The following is a 16,553-nucleotide window of genomic DNA, read 5'->3' on the forward strand; positions in this document are numbered from 1 at the left end:
CATATTTCTTGGATGTTCTGCTCATGGTTTCTTAACAGTCTTGCTGAGCTGTCTATGTTCTTTTCAAGTTGAAATACTTTGTCTTCATTGTCTGATGTTCTATCTTCTAAGTGTTCTACTCTGCTGGTAGTATTCTCAGTTGAGTTTTTAAGTTGGTTTATTGCTTCCTGCATTTCTAGGATTTCTGTTTGTTTGTTTTTTATAACCTCTATCTCCCTGTATAGTTGATCTTTTGCTTCCTGGATTTGTTTGTGTAATTCATTGTCGAAGTGATCTTTCAGTGTCTGATTTTGCTGTCTAATGTCTTCCTTGATACTCCAGATCATCTGAAGCATGTATATCCTGAATTCTTTATCTGACATTCCATCTGCTGCAGCTGTTACCTCTTCTAAAGTTGAATTGACCTGCATTGCTTGTGGTCCTTTCTTTCCTTGTCTTTTCATACTGCTTGCGTTTCTTTCTGCTTGGTGAAACTGTTGTGTTTTTGAAAAATTTTTCCCCCTATATATTTATATTGCTCTTGTATAGTTGAAAAGTCTCTCTTGCAGGGTCGGGCGGCGGTCTGCCTACCTTGCAGGTGCGGGCGGCGGCTCTGCTCTGCCCCTCCTCCAATTGGTGTGACGTGTCTACCACGCCTGCGGACCCCTGGGCCTGTTCTGGCGGTCGGTCGCAGGTCTGCCTACCTTGCAGGTGCGGGAGTCGGCTCTGCTCTGCCCCTACTCCAATTGGGGTGACGTGTGTACCATGCCGGCAGGCCACCGGGCCTGATCTGCCGGTCGGTTGCAGGTCTGCTTACCTTGCAGGCGCGGGCGGCGGCTCTGCTCTGCCCCTCCTCCAATTGGTGTGACTTGTCTACCACACCCGCGGACCCCTGGGCCTGTTCCGGGCGCGGGCGAAGGCTGTGCTCTGCTCCTACTCTAATTGGGGTGACGTGCCTACCACCCCGGCCGGCCGCTGGGCCTGTTCCACCGGTCGGTCGCAGGTCTGCCTACCTTGCAGGCACGGGCGGCGGCTCTGCTCTGCCCCTACTCCAAATGGGGTGACGTGTCTGTCGCGCCGGCAGGCCACTGGGCCTGTTCCGTTGGTCGGTCTCAGGTCTGCCTACCTTTCGGGCGCGGGTGGCGGCTCTGCTCTGCCCCTACTCCAATTGGGGTGTCGTGACTACCATGCCGGCAGGTCGCTGGGCCTGTTCCGGGCACGGGCGGCGGCTGTGCTCTGCCCCTACTCCAATTGGGGTGATGTGTGTACCACGCCGGCAGGCCGCTGGGCCTTATCCGCCAGTCTGTTGCAGGTCTGCCTACCTTGCAGGCGTGGGCGGTGGCTCTGTCCTGCCCGTCCTACCACGCACGTGGACCACTGGGCCTGTTCTGCCAGTTGGTCACAGGTCTGCCTACTTTGCGGGCGTGGGTGGCGGCTCTGTTCTGCCCCTACTCCAATTGGGGTTATGTGACTACCATGCTGGTGGGCCGCTGGGCCCGTTCCGGGCGCTGGCGGCGGCTCCGCTCTGCCCCCCTGGCTTGACGACAAAGTGAGTGAGACTCGGGTGTCCGCGACTCACCCTCTCCACTTGGAGACCAACTGTCTCTGTCACCGCCGGTATCGATGAAGCTCTCTCCTCCGCCGCCTTCCGATGACATCAGATCTCTGCCATGTTGGTATCCCATGCGAATGGCAGCATTTCGTTCCCTTTGCCGGGTGACCAAAGCAATGGGTGAGTCCTGACCGGCCCTCACAAGTCCCGTCCCAGTCCTGCTGCCACTGCCTATGAAGGCTTGGTTGGTATTTACCTCCACAGCATTCAGCAGGACCCGGACCGAGAAGCAGTTTCTGTGGGTTCTTTAGCCCTGGGCCAGAGCAGTTCCGGGAGCCGGAATTCGGCCGCTCCGTGCTCGGTGTATGTTCTGATAGGAGCAGGCTCCAAGAAGCAGTCTCCACGGGTTATTCAGCACTGAGCCTGAGTAATCTGTCTGCGAGCCGCAGGCGAATGGCAGCCTGAAATTACCTGTTCTATGGCTGAATGAGCTGTGATCAGTCGAAAATAGGGATGGTGACGTCAGCTCTCCAAGATGGTGGCCGCTGGCTTCCTCTGTGGTCTGACCGGTGTGGAGAACCGAATTGGACCGCTTCCTTCCCTGTCTCAAACCCAGAATTCAGCACTGAGTACGGTGATTGCACAGCTGGCAGAAGCCCGCAGAAACTGCAGCGCTGTTTCTTTGCGTTGCTATCTCCTCGCTTCGCAGCGCACGCCTCAGACTCCAGCCGCGGGGCGATCTGCTGAACAAGCAGCGCGACCCTCCGTGCGGACAAATCCCTCGCGACTGAGCCCCCGTAGCTGATCCCCGTGCGATGGAAATCCTTCCTCTAGGCTCTGGAGTACCCCAACCCTGCTGGAAACTCCCAACAAGACAGCCTTCAGCCGTTCTAACTCGTCATTCTCCCACACAGTGACATGGTACACGGGGGGCAATGCTCTCCCTTCGCCGCCATCTTCTCTATCTCCTCACTCTTCTTGCTAAGGATTGCTTTAGCTATTCTGGGTCTATTATTTTTCCAGATGAATTTCATGACTGCTTTTTCTATTTCTATGAGGAATGTCATTTGGATTTTGATTGGAATTGCATTAAATCTGTATAGTGCTTTTGGTAGTATGGTCATTTTGACAATATTAACTTGGCCTATCTAAGAACAAGGGAGATCTTTCCATCTTCTAAGGTATTCTTTAATTTCTTCTTAATTGACCCACGAGGCTTTCCTGCAACCTACAAATCTTTTCACCCTCTGATCTATCTTGCTCATTTGGGTTAGAATTATTTTAATGAAGCACAACTCTGATATTTCTCTGCTGAAAAATGACCCAAAGCATTCTGAATAGCTGTTTTGGAATGGGGTCTGTGGACTCTCAGAGGTGAGGTTGCCAGTTGTAGCAAATAAAATACAAGAAGCTCAATTAGGATTGAATTTCAAATAAGTGATATATATATATATATATATATATATATATATATATATATATATATATACACACACACACATATATATATATGCAAAATATTTGGGCATTCTGTGTTTCATCTTGTAACTTAACTACCTTCAGGACCTAAAGACCCTTTTGAGAGGTCTTTGAGGTCAAAACTATTTTCATAGTAACACTAAGACTTATTTGCTGTAACTGTGTTGAGATTTGAAAGTACAGAATCAACAGTGTTTAAAACTGTTGATGTTTTAGTATGAAGCAGGCAGTGATACCAAAGAATACCGGTGAACATTGCATTATTTCAACATGCACTTACATTAAAATGAGAACAGAAACACACATACACACACACACACACACACACACACACACACACAAATACCCAAAACCAGTTTTACTTAAGGGTCTCCTTGACAAAGCAGTAAAATTATTGACTTTGTTAAATCTCAATCCTTGTGCAGAGATCTTTTTTAATATTCTGGGTGACAGGGACAAATGCATGACACATTTCTGCTGCACACAGTGATTGTGTGATGGTTTGAGGTAGGAAGCTGATGGGTTACTTTGTCATAGAACACCATTTTTACTGATAAACTATAGTTATTCAGACCTAACTTTTTGGCAGATTTTTCTTGAAAATGAATGAAGTGAACTGGTTACTTCAAAGAAAAAACTTGACAGTATTTGTGCCAATTATAAAATTTGAGCTTTCAAGCGAAAATTAGAATCCTGAAAAACTTCTGTCTACCACTGAGAGCTTGACAGCTTTCCAATACTTAAAGACTTTCTGATGAGATTGGTAGTAATAAAAATTAATGCAGTTTTTTTGATATTGTATAATAAAATGTGTCAACTTTTGGAAAATCTCACTGAACCAATATTTTCTATATGACCAATGTATGATGTTACCAAATCATTCATGGGCAAAAGATCTATTTAAACTGCAATATAGATTGATGGATTTTAATGTAATAGACTATAAAAAGTTTCACTGATATGGTTTAAAATTCCACATTTCAACTAACCTTTCAAAGTCAGGTTTTGGTGTATAGTAAAGATATAACGTCCAAGTTTTCTGAAAAGGGCTGTCTTTTCCAACTACATATCTGTGTAAGGCTGAATGTTCATCATATACTTCAGTCCAAATATTCTATCACTATGGATTGAACATAGAAGCAGATATGAGAATCTAGCTGTCTTTTCAGCCAGACAGTAAAGAGATTTTCAAAAATGTGAAAGAATGCCACTCTTCTATTTTGTTCTGGAAAATAGTCATTTTTCACTTAAAAAGTAGGTTAACATTTAATGAGCCTATTACTATTTAAAACTGAATTACAAATGATTTTCAGTGTTCTGTTAGAATTTTTAGTATGTTTAATATCAATAGGTAAAATCTATATAGCAAAAACTCTTCAGGGTCTACCAAAACTGTTAGGAGTCTAAAGGGGTTCTGAGATCAGAAAGTTTGAGTACTGGTAGACAATATCCAGACTGGTGAGCCAGACTTCAGGGATTTTCCCCCACCCTGCTCCAGGCTGCTTTTGCAACCTTACTTATTACCACTATCTCCTAAGCAGCCCTAGGTCCCAGTCTAGTCACCTACTTACTGATTTCTGCACATGTTCATGTTGTTTTCTATGATATTCCTGTACTTGGGGCACATGTTTCCACCTTCTTCATAGCTTGTTCTGGTAATTAATAGGTCAGGGCTATCCTCTAAGCACCAGGGCCTGTAGATGGACAGACTCATTCAGACCGAACTTCACAGTGTGTTTATGGATATATCCTGCATGTGACCTTCAGGATATGTTTGTCTTCCTTAATTAGAATTCTTGGTGTCCAAAGGACCTAATTTTCTGTTTTATATTTTTACCATCAAAGGACCAAGTGAGCTACCATAAACATTATGGGATTTGGGTAAATATTAGCTGATAATTTCTAGTGATACCTGTGAGCTTTTATGATCAGAATAATGTAGTGACTGCAGTGGGCATAACACTTGGTAGCTGGGGGAGGGGTGCAGGAGGTGATTCTTGCTTAGAACCTATATGTAAGAGACAGGATTTGTAGCCAGGAAGCAATCAAACCAGACACAAGAAAGCACATCACCAAAAGAATAACCAGATGCTGCAGGTCTTTAGAGAAGGGGAGGTGGCACTGGGGGCACATGGGTATTTAGTTGGCTAGAGCAATCACAGAAGGCTTCTGGGAGGAGGTAGGGACTTGACAGAGGCTTGTTAAGGAGGCAAGAGTTTAGTTAGAGGTCAGCAAGGCAGGGATTTCAGGTCAGTGAATAACGAGAGCCAAGGCAGAGGCAGAAATGAGCACAGCATGTACACAGCCTAATGAGGAGACTGCTGACCACATTGAAGGTGAATGGTGCAAAAAGGATAAGGTTGAAAGCTGGTCAGGGTTCAGGCTGGATGTGGAAGGAAAGAAGAAACATTTTTTCAGGGTAGGGAAGTGACACAGTGTTTTCTGAACACCAGATGGATAATTTGTGAGAGGAAGTATAAAGGTGGAGCATCTAGTTCATGATCCAGGGAGGGGTGTGATGTGGTGAAGTTCTGGACTGGGCACCAGTAGGATTTCTTTGAAATGCCATATATGCCAGGAACCACACCTGGAATGTAGATCTATGCCTTTAAATGGCAATGTTTATATTACAAGGGCAAGGAGAGTAAGACCCTACTATAGAGTGTTAATGACACAGTTGAGTCTATAGTACATGTGGTTGATTTTGAGCTAAAATCTTTTATTTTAGTCTTTTCTCATTGTCTTATTGTCTCAGCCACTAAGTAGCTAACTGTATGTGATTTGGAGCAAATTTCTCACTTTTTGATGTCTTGGTTTTGTCATCTGTGAAATGAGAGTATTAATAGTACCTGTCTGATAGGCTTATTATGGGGATTAAATGGGTTAACCTGTAAAGTGCCTATATTAGAAAATGCATTTAAAAATATTAGCTACTGTTTATTCCGTAATTCACATTATCATAAGAATATAAATATTTTAATCACTCAAATTGCCCAAAACATCTAGCTTTGTAGAATCAGATCCCTTAAAAACAAAAACTCTTTTTTTTTTAAAAAAAAATTATTTTTGTAGTGTGTATAGACAGCATACTTTTATTTTGTTTATTTTTGTATGGTGTTAAGGATCGAACCCAATGCTTCACACATGCTAGGCAAGTGCTCTGCCACTGAGCTACAGCCTCAGCCCCCCAAAACAAAAAAATCTTGCTGGAGAGATTTGCAAAGATGGGATTCATTGCAAAGAATTCCTTCAACTCATTAAAGTCTAGAGTGCAGAATCCAGATGCCCAAGACACATTTTAATCATGCCACTTCTCAGTTAAAACACCTTTACTGGCTCCCACTATGGAGAAGCATGTGATCTTCTGGCCAGCTTGCTAGACAGCCAGACTTCTTCCATGGGGCTTGAGGGGGGCCTTCTCAGTCTCCTCTCCCCCGCTAGTCCATGCTGACTTGGCCTCAACTATACTGTTTTTAATAGACATTTTAGAGCAGTTGTAGGTTCATTGAAAAACTGTGCAGTGAGTTCCCATATACTCCCTTCTCCGATAGTTCCTATTATTACATCTTGCATTAATGTGGCACATATTACCATTGATGAAATAATATCGATGCATTAACTAAAGTCCTTAGTTTACATTGTTTAATCTTTGTGTTATACAATTCTATGGGTTTTGACAAATGCATAATGTCCTACATCCATCATTACTTTATCATAAAGCATAGCCTTTTATTATACCTTTTCCTTCTCTCTGTCAATTTGTATTTTAATTTTTTTGGGGGTACTGGGGATTGAATTCAGGGGCACTCCACCACTGAGCCACACCCCAGCCCTTTTTTGTATTTTATTTAGAGATAGGGTCTCACTGAGTTGCTTAACACCTTGCTTTTGCTGAGGCTGGCTTTGAATTAGTGATCCTCCTGCCTCAGCCCCCAAGCTCTGGGATTACAGGTGTATGCCACCATGGCTGGCTATTTTTTTTCCTTTTTAAAATTTTTTCTTTTTAGATATACATGACAGTAGAATCCCTGTCAGGTTATAACCATCAATTAAAAAGCCTTCTCTTCTGTGAAGGTTTCTCTTTCTCAGACTTTCTTAATAATCTCTCTAATGCTTGCATAGTACTGTCCTCAAACTGTTATAGCTTCTGTGTTCTGCATGGTGAAGATGTATACATAACTTTTATTCCTTCACTAGATTGTCTGTCCCTGAGGTAAATGTTGTGCCATAGATTTATCCTTACAACACATAGCCTAATTGTTCTTAACAGGCGACTTGTGAATGCTGGCTGAACTGAATTGAATCATGAACCAGTATTAGGATGAGAATTTTTTTTTTATTAGTTGCTCATGACAATACAGTGATCTTGACATATCATACATTTGATTCAAATGGGGTATGAATTCTCATTTTTCCACGTGTACAGGTTGCAGGATCACATTGGTTATACTGCCACATATACATACAGCAATACTAGTGTCTTGAGAGGCAAAGCTTTAGACCTGGTATTCTGAAATCACAATGTACACTTGTGAATTTTATATATGCTTCATGGAAGGGTAAATTCTTTGAAGGGAACAGTCTTCTATCCCTTCTGATTTTGGTTAAGAAACAGCCATGGGTGAGGTGGCCCAGGTCAGCTTTATTACCATAAAGCCACGGGGCTACTTCCCAGTCTCTCTTTTCTCCAAAACAACAAAACAAAACAAAACAAAAAAACAAAAACAAAAACGAAGTGGGATGGGGCGGCGGGAAGACAAGAGCTGTTTTCAACCTCCTAGAGCTGACACCCCTCTCAGAAAGGCCCCTGGAGAGTTTTCTGTCTGGTCCTCACTCTTCCCAGGTGCCCACCAAGAATTGAGAATATCCAGTGTGTCTTCTGTGGACAAGGAGAACCTTCTTATAAACACTTATTTTCTTAATTCATGCTGAGCTTTTTGCTTTAGAGACACTGTTATTCAAACGTTCTAAAATGCTGTAGGAACAAGCAGATGGGAACAAAGGCAAATAAATCGAATCCTGTGAATTAGCAAAGTAGACGCCCTTTCTCAACAGCCAGCACAAAGCTAAATGAAAAATATCAGTCATCCACTACATACAGTATATTCCCCTCTAACTAGAGCTGCGGTTTGCAAACCTCCCCTAACCCAAATGGGAGACAGCAAAGGTATAAAACAAACTACCAGTTCCCAGACAGGAGTCAACACTTCCAGCAGCATCATCTATTTCTTCTTCGAGTAACCCTAGTGGGTTGAAAGACCTTGGCTTTTACTTCCCCGTACCTGTCTCCAAATACACTTGCGGGTGGGGGTGGTGAGACGGAGGGAAGGTGCAGTGAGGATAGAGGGAGGGGGAAGGGGAGAGGTAGAGGAGAGGGAGAGAGGGAGAGAGGGAGGGAGAGAGAGAGAGAGACCGCGGTAGAGAGAGTGAGAGGGAGCCAGCCGGATCCAGGAGTCCTCGGTGGTGCCAGACAGTGGGGAGAATTGGGGCGCTCGGGAAACCGCGTTAGAGCTTAGGGCAGTTACCTGGGCAGTTAGTGCTCTCTAGGGAGTAGGGCGCCCCCATCCCTCCCAGAAAGCCAGAGGAAAGGTGAAGGGGACGCCTGTCTGGTTCCAGAGCAGTGAGGAATCCAGGCACAACTCCGCGAAGGGTGCGCTTCAAAAACGCAGCGAAGACAACCCGCTAGCACCTGTGCTCCCAGGGGGCGGGGCCTCCTCCAGGTGTGCAGAAGGGGAGGCCGACGCGGAGAGCCCTGGTCGGTCCCAGGAACCCAGGCACCTCCCGCCACGAAATGCAGTGGGAGGAGCGGTTAATCCGCACACCGCCGCGGCCGCGGCCTCTGCAGGCGCAGCCTGCCTCTTTCGGGGGAAGTGGGGAAAGCACACGCTGCGGCGCGGAGAGGGTTAACCCGGCGGTTCAAGGCTGAAGCGCACTTAACTCTTCGGCGTCCGCGGGTCAGTCGAGCCAGACCCGGGTGGCGGCACCCTAAGTCTCACACAGCGGCCACCCTGAGCGCGCGGGCGGTGCGAACAGAGCCCCCAGCCCAGCTGCTGACAGCTGGGGCGCGGCGCGGCCCGTGGGAGGCTCAGAGCGGGCGGGGGTGTGGAGGGAGGGCGGGGGACGGCGGCGGCGGGCGCGCAGCGTCGCCAGGGCGAAGCCGGCGTGCGGCGCGGCGCGGCGGGCGCGGAGCGAGCGAGCGGGCGAGCGCCTCCGTCCCCGGATGTGAGCTCCTGCTGCCCGCGGTCCCGAGCCAGCGGCGGCGGGGGCGGCGGCGGCGGGCACCCGGCACCGCGACGGGCGGACGGGCGGCATGGGGGGCGCTCCGAGCGGCCCCGGTGGCCGGGCCGGCATCACCGCGGCGTCCCTCCGCTAGAGGAAGGGACCAAGCCAATTCTCCTTTGCAGCAAAAAATTAAATGTATATATTATTAAGATAATATATACATCTGATTTTATTTTTTTAAAAAGTTTATTCTGCTCCATTTTTGAAAAAGAGGGAGCGTGGGTGGCGAGCGGTTTTTATAAATTATCCTTATTTTCTGTTATTTGTCCCTGTCCTCCCCACCCCCTGCTGAAGCGAGAATAAGGGCAGGGACCTCGGCTCCTACCTATCCGTAACCCCCTTACCCATCCCTTCCCCGCCCTAATGCCCAGCATAGTGCCCTGCACACAGTAGGCGCTCAATAAATGTTCGTGGATGATGATGATGATGATGATGAAAAAAATGCAGCATCAACGGCAGCAGCAAGCGGACCACGCGAACGGTGAGCAGTCAGAGCCTGGGCACCCGCTGCCAAATCTAATCCTTGTCATGGTCCTCCTCTTCCCACCCCCTCTTCCCCCCCACCCCCAATCTCCAGTGCTCTGGGTGGGTTGAGGGGGTTGGAGAGGATGCTTCTAGCTCGGTGTCATCTACATAGAAGGGGAAGATGCGTGACAGCCACTCGGTTCTCCCCTCCAGGCCCTGAATGTCAGAGTTAATTCTGCATTTGTGGGGTGGGGGCAGCTATTGAGAACGTAGACTACTGTGAAGCTGGAGGGGCGGCGAGTCGAGGTGATTCGGGTTCAGTGTCCTCCGGCTCAACTTTCCTCCAACGCCCTCGAGCAATGAAAGGAGGGAGATTGTTAGTCTTCAGCCTGAGCCCCCTTTCCAGCCTCCTCTTGCCTTCCCCTCCTCCCTTGCCCCCTGATTGACTGGGAAGAAGGTCCTTAGTGGCATCCGGAAAATTCTAGGATTGCCTGGTTTCACCCTTCACGCTGTGGGTGAAGCGCACACCCCTACACTTGCAGGGGGGCCAGATCTTGGAATCTGGGGGAAGGGGGTCGGATGGAGCCAGTATTCCCGCTCCTTGTGCCTCCAGTGCACACGCTGGTAACCTAGCAATGCCCGGGGAGTCGATGCCCCTGTGGGGCTCCCCTCCTCAGTCTGGGTCCGGCACCACGTGCAGTTTCCACGCGGACTGGGGTTGAGTCGAAGCGGGATGGAGCAACTCCTGGCCATACCCCGTCTTTGGAGATCAGTGGCGCCCCCAACCCCAGTAGACTTGAAGCCTTTCGGGGTGAGCGCTCCTGAAGGGAAAGGCTTGGCACGACTCATCTTGGGATCCGTTTGTCTGCTGTCCCCGGCTTTGCTCCCTTCTCAGGCTTGCTGGGCAGACAGATCTGTGCTTGCTTTGACTCTTAACAATAATTGGCTTTGCAAATGCTCATCCCTCTACCTCTGTACTGTCTCTCTCACTTTGACTTCTGCCTCTGCTAGGAGGCTGTGGCCCAAGGCAGACAGGTGCCTGGGAGACCTGCCTGGGGATGGCCTGACCCCAAGTGGTGGGGGCTTTGCTCACAGAGGCCCTCTTTGGTTTCTGCCTTGTGTGCACCTGGATGTTAGTCTACACTGAAATGATTCTTGTTTAGGCCTTGAGGGCCCCCTGGCATAATCTAGCCTGTCTATCCTAGGTGTAGGTGTGCAGGCTGTCTGGATGTTGGCTTGGCTGCTGCTGCTGCAATTTAAAATGCAAAAAAAGCCCTAAAGATGTTTTCTGTTTTCCGAAGCTCCTGGAGGAAATGAGTCCCAAGTATCATGAATTTTCATTTTAAGGAAGTGTCAGTGCATAATCTAGATATCTGTTATAGGGCTTTTCGTATTGCCTTGTATCAGGTGAAGATTTTTTTACCATGCTGAAAAAATGGTTTTGTGGTGGTGGAAAGATGTTGGAGTAACACCCTGAAAATAATTAAGACTGTTGAATTATTGGCACTGCCTTGTGTGTGTGTATATGTGTGTGTGTGTGTGAGAGAGAGGGGGGGGGGAGAGAGAGAGAGAGAGAGAGAGAGAGAGATATGGTGGTAATTATTTTAGAGAAAAGCTGTTGTACATATCTGTTAACTTGTAAGAGATACATGGGTTTTCGAAGTCAGAAAAGATACAGAAAAAATGTGGCAACGACCTCAGTTTTTCAGAAGAAATGTACCAAAAGACTCCTTGCAAAGACATGGATGTGGAATACTAACTTGATTAGGTGTGGTGCTTGCAAAGATTCTGTGTGACTGACACTTAGAGCAGAGCTCTTGGACTTTCTCACTGTTCTGCTTGACAAATCCTTGCTTCTAAAAAATAGGACATGAGATTCAAAACAGGAACATCAGAATGATTTATCCTCTTAATGTTGGTATACAACCTTTGTCTCCCCACCCCCTCACCACTGGATTCTAATGTTATTGTTTTTGTTTTGTTTTAACTGTTCTTTTTCTCCTTTTTTCCCAGAGGCAAACTATGCAAGAGGCACCAGACTCCCTCTTTCTGGTGAAGGACCAACTTCTCAGCCGAATAGCTCCAAGCAAACTGTCCTGTCCTGGCAAGCTGCAATCGATGCTGCTAGACAGGCCAAGGCTGCCCAAACTATGAGCACCTCTGCACCCCCACCTGTAGGATCTCTTTCCCAAAGAAAACGTCAGCAATACGCCAAGAGCAAAAAACAGGGTAACTCGTCCAACAGCAGACCAGCCCGCGCCCTTTTCTGTTTATCACTGAATAACCCCATCCGAAGAGCCTGCATTAGTATAGTGGAATGGAAGTATCCTTTTTTTGTGTGGGGGGAGTCTTTCTCATTTTCTCTTTTACCATCTGTTCTTTAAAAGGATTTGCTTTCTGAAATGACACTTACAAAGCTGTAGCAGTCTGGAATGTGAAGCTGTGTATTAGGGGTTTCATGGTATATAACTTCCTGTCTCCTTAGGTTACAGAAGGATGGCTCCCTGGGTATATTTAGCCTACTGTCTGTGTGGGTGTGTGTTTAGTGGTGGGGGGAGGGAGTGAAGCCTAAAACTTCAAAGTGGTAGAGAGTTAAAATATGAAACTGATCTTTGGTCATTAGACACTACATGGTTAGTTTTAAATCCACCGTTGTTTTGGGGCTGTGCTATACATTGAACCTATTGCAGATGAGGTACACTGATGAGGAAAAAAAAAAGACTGAGACTGTACTGACTGTACTGGAAGTGACCTTTGATGGAATCTTCTCATTTCTTATATTTGAAATTTCCTTCTGCAACTACAGTTAATGCTAAGGTTGCTTCAAGTTCTGACATTTGATGTTTCTAATTGTTCAGGTAACTGCAAATATGAACGTTTCTTTCATAGGGAGTGTTTTTGATTTTTTTGGGCTATGAATGCTATGATTTCCTGGAATTTCCTTTTTGACAAGTTCAAAAACAGTATTTGAAATGTAAGTATGGGGAAGCCTGAGCAGGGAGAGGTTTGTGAATGCCTGTTCTTCCTGAGCCTTGGAGAGTTATAGAACAGCCCTCTCCATGGAGGAATTTGCAGTTGCTGTCTTTATAAAAAAATTCTGTCTATGTCCTTGGACTGAAGTTACATTTCTGGGCGTCTCCTTTGTATTTTTAAAACTGAGTTCCAAGTGCCCAGTGATGGTTGTCATGCTCTAGATCTTCGATGACTTATTGTGCTTCTGCCTGTTTATCCCCATCCCTGTACCTGGAGGCCAGACTCCAGTTATTGCCTTCCTTCAGAAAAAGTTGACTGAAATCTTCTCTTTGAACAAATGGCTAATTAGTCAGATGATTTGTTGGTCTGGGAAAAGTAAAGCATTTTCTTTTCCCAGAAGAGTGTTTGGGGCTGATAGGTGCCTCAGAGCAGTTCCTAATGGTAGATCGGAGTGACAAAATTGAGCTTCCCTTACCAGGCCCAGAAAGATGGAGAGGATATTGACAGCTGGCTAGAAAGTGGAGCTGAACCCCCTAATAATTTGAGTCCTAAGCTAGGCATTTATTTGTTTGCCCTTTGTTTTAGCTTACTATTTTCTCTGCTCCTGGACAGGAGTTAAAAATGAGGCAACTGTCTAAAAAGATATTGGAGAGAGCAGTTGAATGCATGGATAGGATTTGAAAGGTTTACACGTGCTTTTTCTTTTTAGAACAGATGTCTCTTCTGAGTGAGTTATGATGTCTCTCACATTAGCTGGGGTTGTGTGCGTGCATTTTCTCTTTAAGTTCTTTTCTAGTCTGAGGACAGAACACTCATGTCAGGCCGGCAAGGAACTAGGTAAATTAGTGTGTGCTTCCATAGCCTCACTGGAGTCAAGGGTAGCAGTGCATTTGCCAGAAAGATCTCCTCCTCCTTAGATTGTCTTGATGTAACTCTGAGTAAGCAGAGACCTCTTGGTGAGGTCATTAATTTTATGTGGAGTGAGGTGGGAGACCCAATGCTGTTTCTCTTTGTGCAGAGTATTTTGTACATAACAATTTATGTGTATAAAGTGAATTCCTGGATCACGCTGCTGGCTCCCTTTCCCAAGTTGCCAGACATATGTATACAGGAAATAGGGCATGTGGCTTCTGGTTCAGGAAGAAACATGCTTACAAGTGGGATGGTTTGTAGAATAGGTAGATATTAAGTGATATGTGATCTATTTGTTTTGTCAAATGACAGTTTCCTTCCATTTTAGGGAGCTAGTTATAGAAATCCACCCTATGCCAGCTCTGTCAGGCCCTGCAAGCACTGGGGAAATGAGAGTCTTGTTTGTTTTTACAGATAGGCAGGGCAGAGTGTCCTGGACCTTGGGGGAGCAAAAGGTGTTCCTCTCATTAGAAGAAATTGTTAGGATCAGACCCCGTCTACTTTGTGTGGCAGTGAGATAGTATCCACCAGTGCCTGGGGACTGAAATCAGACCAAGACAAAACAAAAAACACATTTTATATTTAGCCTTCCTGAACAGTTGAACATGTTAGTATTGCTCAGATTTGCATGTTTATCATTTAGGGAGTTGGGAAAAGAAGGATGCTGGTATGAGGGCAGGGGAAGCACTAACTGTTTCTACAGAGAATAACTTTGGGGCAGTCAACTTTTTAAATTTCAGTGTGAAACCTGAAAAATGAAATGAGAATTCTGAAGTCTCCCCCTGTCCCACCCCAGTCCTGGGGATTGAATCCAGGAGTGCTCAGCTACTGAGCTACATGGTTGGTTCTTTTATTTTATTTTGAGACAGGGTCTTGCCAAATTGCCCAAGCTGGTACTGGGGATTGAACCCAAGGCCTTGCAAATGGGAGGCAAATGCTCTGTCATAGAGCTACAGCCTCAGCCCTCAGAAGTCTTCTTAAGGTGGACTGCCTTAAAGTTGGATCCCTGGATAAAAGATTTGTAAAACTAGATGAGTTAAGAGAATCAATATGAGTTAAAGCTAACGGGTTTAAAATAAACCCATCAAAGTTAGTAAGGGGATAATGTTATTCTTGTCCTTATTCCAATTAGTTATCAAAGCTCTTCAAAGGGGCTGAGGTTTTATGAAACCCAAGAGATCTCCAGAGAGGTAAGGGATATTTATTTCTTACATCATTTTTTTGATTTCCCAGAAGAGTATCAGGATGAATAGGGAAGAGTCTGTTGATAGCTTCAAATCTTTAGTACCTTGAGGGATTTAGTTAAACCATGGCCTTGCTTCTTGTGGGTGAATGTACAGGAACACTGTTGTAAAATCAAGCCCAGGAATCACAAATTAGGTTGGTGTTCCTAAAATCTCGAGTTTGAAATGGCTGAAAACCAAAAGAATAAAAACAGCCATTTTTGGCAAATATCAAATTTGTATTGCCAGTTTTGACAATGTCTCTTAATAACACCAGCATGTTTTAGTAAGTATGTGTTCGAGGCTGATCTCAAAGTGATTCTTACAGGGAGACCTCCGAGATTTAAAATTGTTAAGGCCTATTTTTAAAGTGTCTGGTGCTGATTTCTTATGGCTTTTTAATTTAATTTGTTTATAAATTGGACACAGCAACAGCACATTATAAACTGAGCTCCGGTCCAGCTTTAATCTGAAACAGTTATAGCTATCGATTACTCTAGAAGAGAAAGCAGAGGAGGGAGCTGGAGCCTGGCGTGCTTATCACAGCATCTGAGGTACTGAAAGTCATGAGAGTCACAGGGAGAATAGAGAAGATTCCTAGTGGCTTTGTCCTCCCCAATCCAGATAGGATATTTAGACTGACCCAGCCAGGAATAGCCCCTGAGAAAATGGCTCTAACACATGGAGGCAAGGATCTGTGGAAGAGATTTACACCACGATGGCTACTTTCTCTGTGTCTACAACAGCTGGGAATTTAGTAAGTCCCTCCTTGCTTTTTAAGCTCCAAGAAGCAGAAACCTGGTTCACACAATGCCCTAACTGGCTGTTCAATACTTTTAGGTTTTAATATACAGTGTACAGCAGAATAATGAATGTAACATGATTCTTGCAACAGAAAGAGGACATGAAGAGGTCACTGGATAGGGTGACCTACTGTGAGATGACCTTTGATGATTATTTCTCTTGAAAACCTAGTAGTCACAGTAGTCAGTCAAAAAATGATTTGAGTTTTGTCATTTTCATTTTAAAAGTAGTTCACATGTGATATGATTGGGAGTGTGATTGTAGACATGGTTTATGTTTATGTAATGCATATGTACCTTAACAAAAATTTTCAGACCATTTGACATATTTATATTATTGGCTATTTTTGCCAATTGTGTGGCCTTAGCTATTTACATCCCATTCCCTGAAGATGATTCTAATTCAACAAATCATAACTTGGTAAGTGTCTTCAGAGTTCCTGCTTATCCTGGTGTACGGTTATCATTTGCTTCTGTACTTGAACTGGCAGTTGACTTTCTGGGTGATGGAAATTTACAACCATGGATGTGATGTTTCTTGAAGTTTTGCTACCATATTTTTTAAAAATATTTTTTAATTGTAGATGGACACAGTACTTTTATTTTATTTATTTATTTTTATGTGGTGCTGAGGATTGAACCCAGTTCCTCATATGTGCCATGCAAATGCTCTACCACTGAGCCACAACCCCAGTCTCTTGGTTTTGTTTTAATCTCTATTCTCACGTTTATATTGAATGAAAGTGTTTAAAGTCATGAATCTTGTATAAATAGATATGGAACATTTTGCAGAGGAGATGTGTAGAAGATTTTAAAATGACTTTCTCTCTCTGCCTAGACATTTGCTTTCTACCATGCTCTTCCTGATAATATTAGTTTTCTCTC

The 16,553-nt window shown here is 45.1% G+C and overlaps 1 protein-coding gene across 3 annotated transcripts in view; it reads left to right on the forward strand.

Moving 5' to 3' along the window:
* Positions 1–9,706: 9,706 nt before the first annotated feature.
* Cacna1d (calcium voltage-gated channel subunit alpha1 D) overlaps positions 9,707–16,553 on the forward strand; it is a 312,883-nt gene continuing 306,036 nt past the window's right edge. For all 3 annotated transcript variants that reach the window (XM_027947780.3, XM_027947782.3, XM_027947777.3), the window contains exons 1-3: positions 9,707–9,773; positions 11,771–12,080; positions 15,984–16,089. In XM_027947780.3, the coding sequence (XP_027803581.2) occupies positions 9,707–9,773; positions 11,771–12,080; positions 15,984–16,089 (483 nt within the window). The remainder of the gene's footprint in view (positions 9,774–11,770; positions 12,081–15,983; positions 16,090–16,553) is intronic.

The sequence above is a fragment of the Marmota flaviventris genome, chromosome 1, assembly GCF_047511675.1.
Source record: "Marmota flaviventris isolate mMarFla1 chromosome 1, mMarFla1.hap1, whole genome shotgun sequence".
Lineage (NCBI taxonomy): Eukaryota > Metazoa > Chordata > Mammalia > Rodentia > Sciuridae > Marmota > Marmota flaviventris.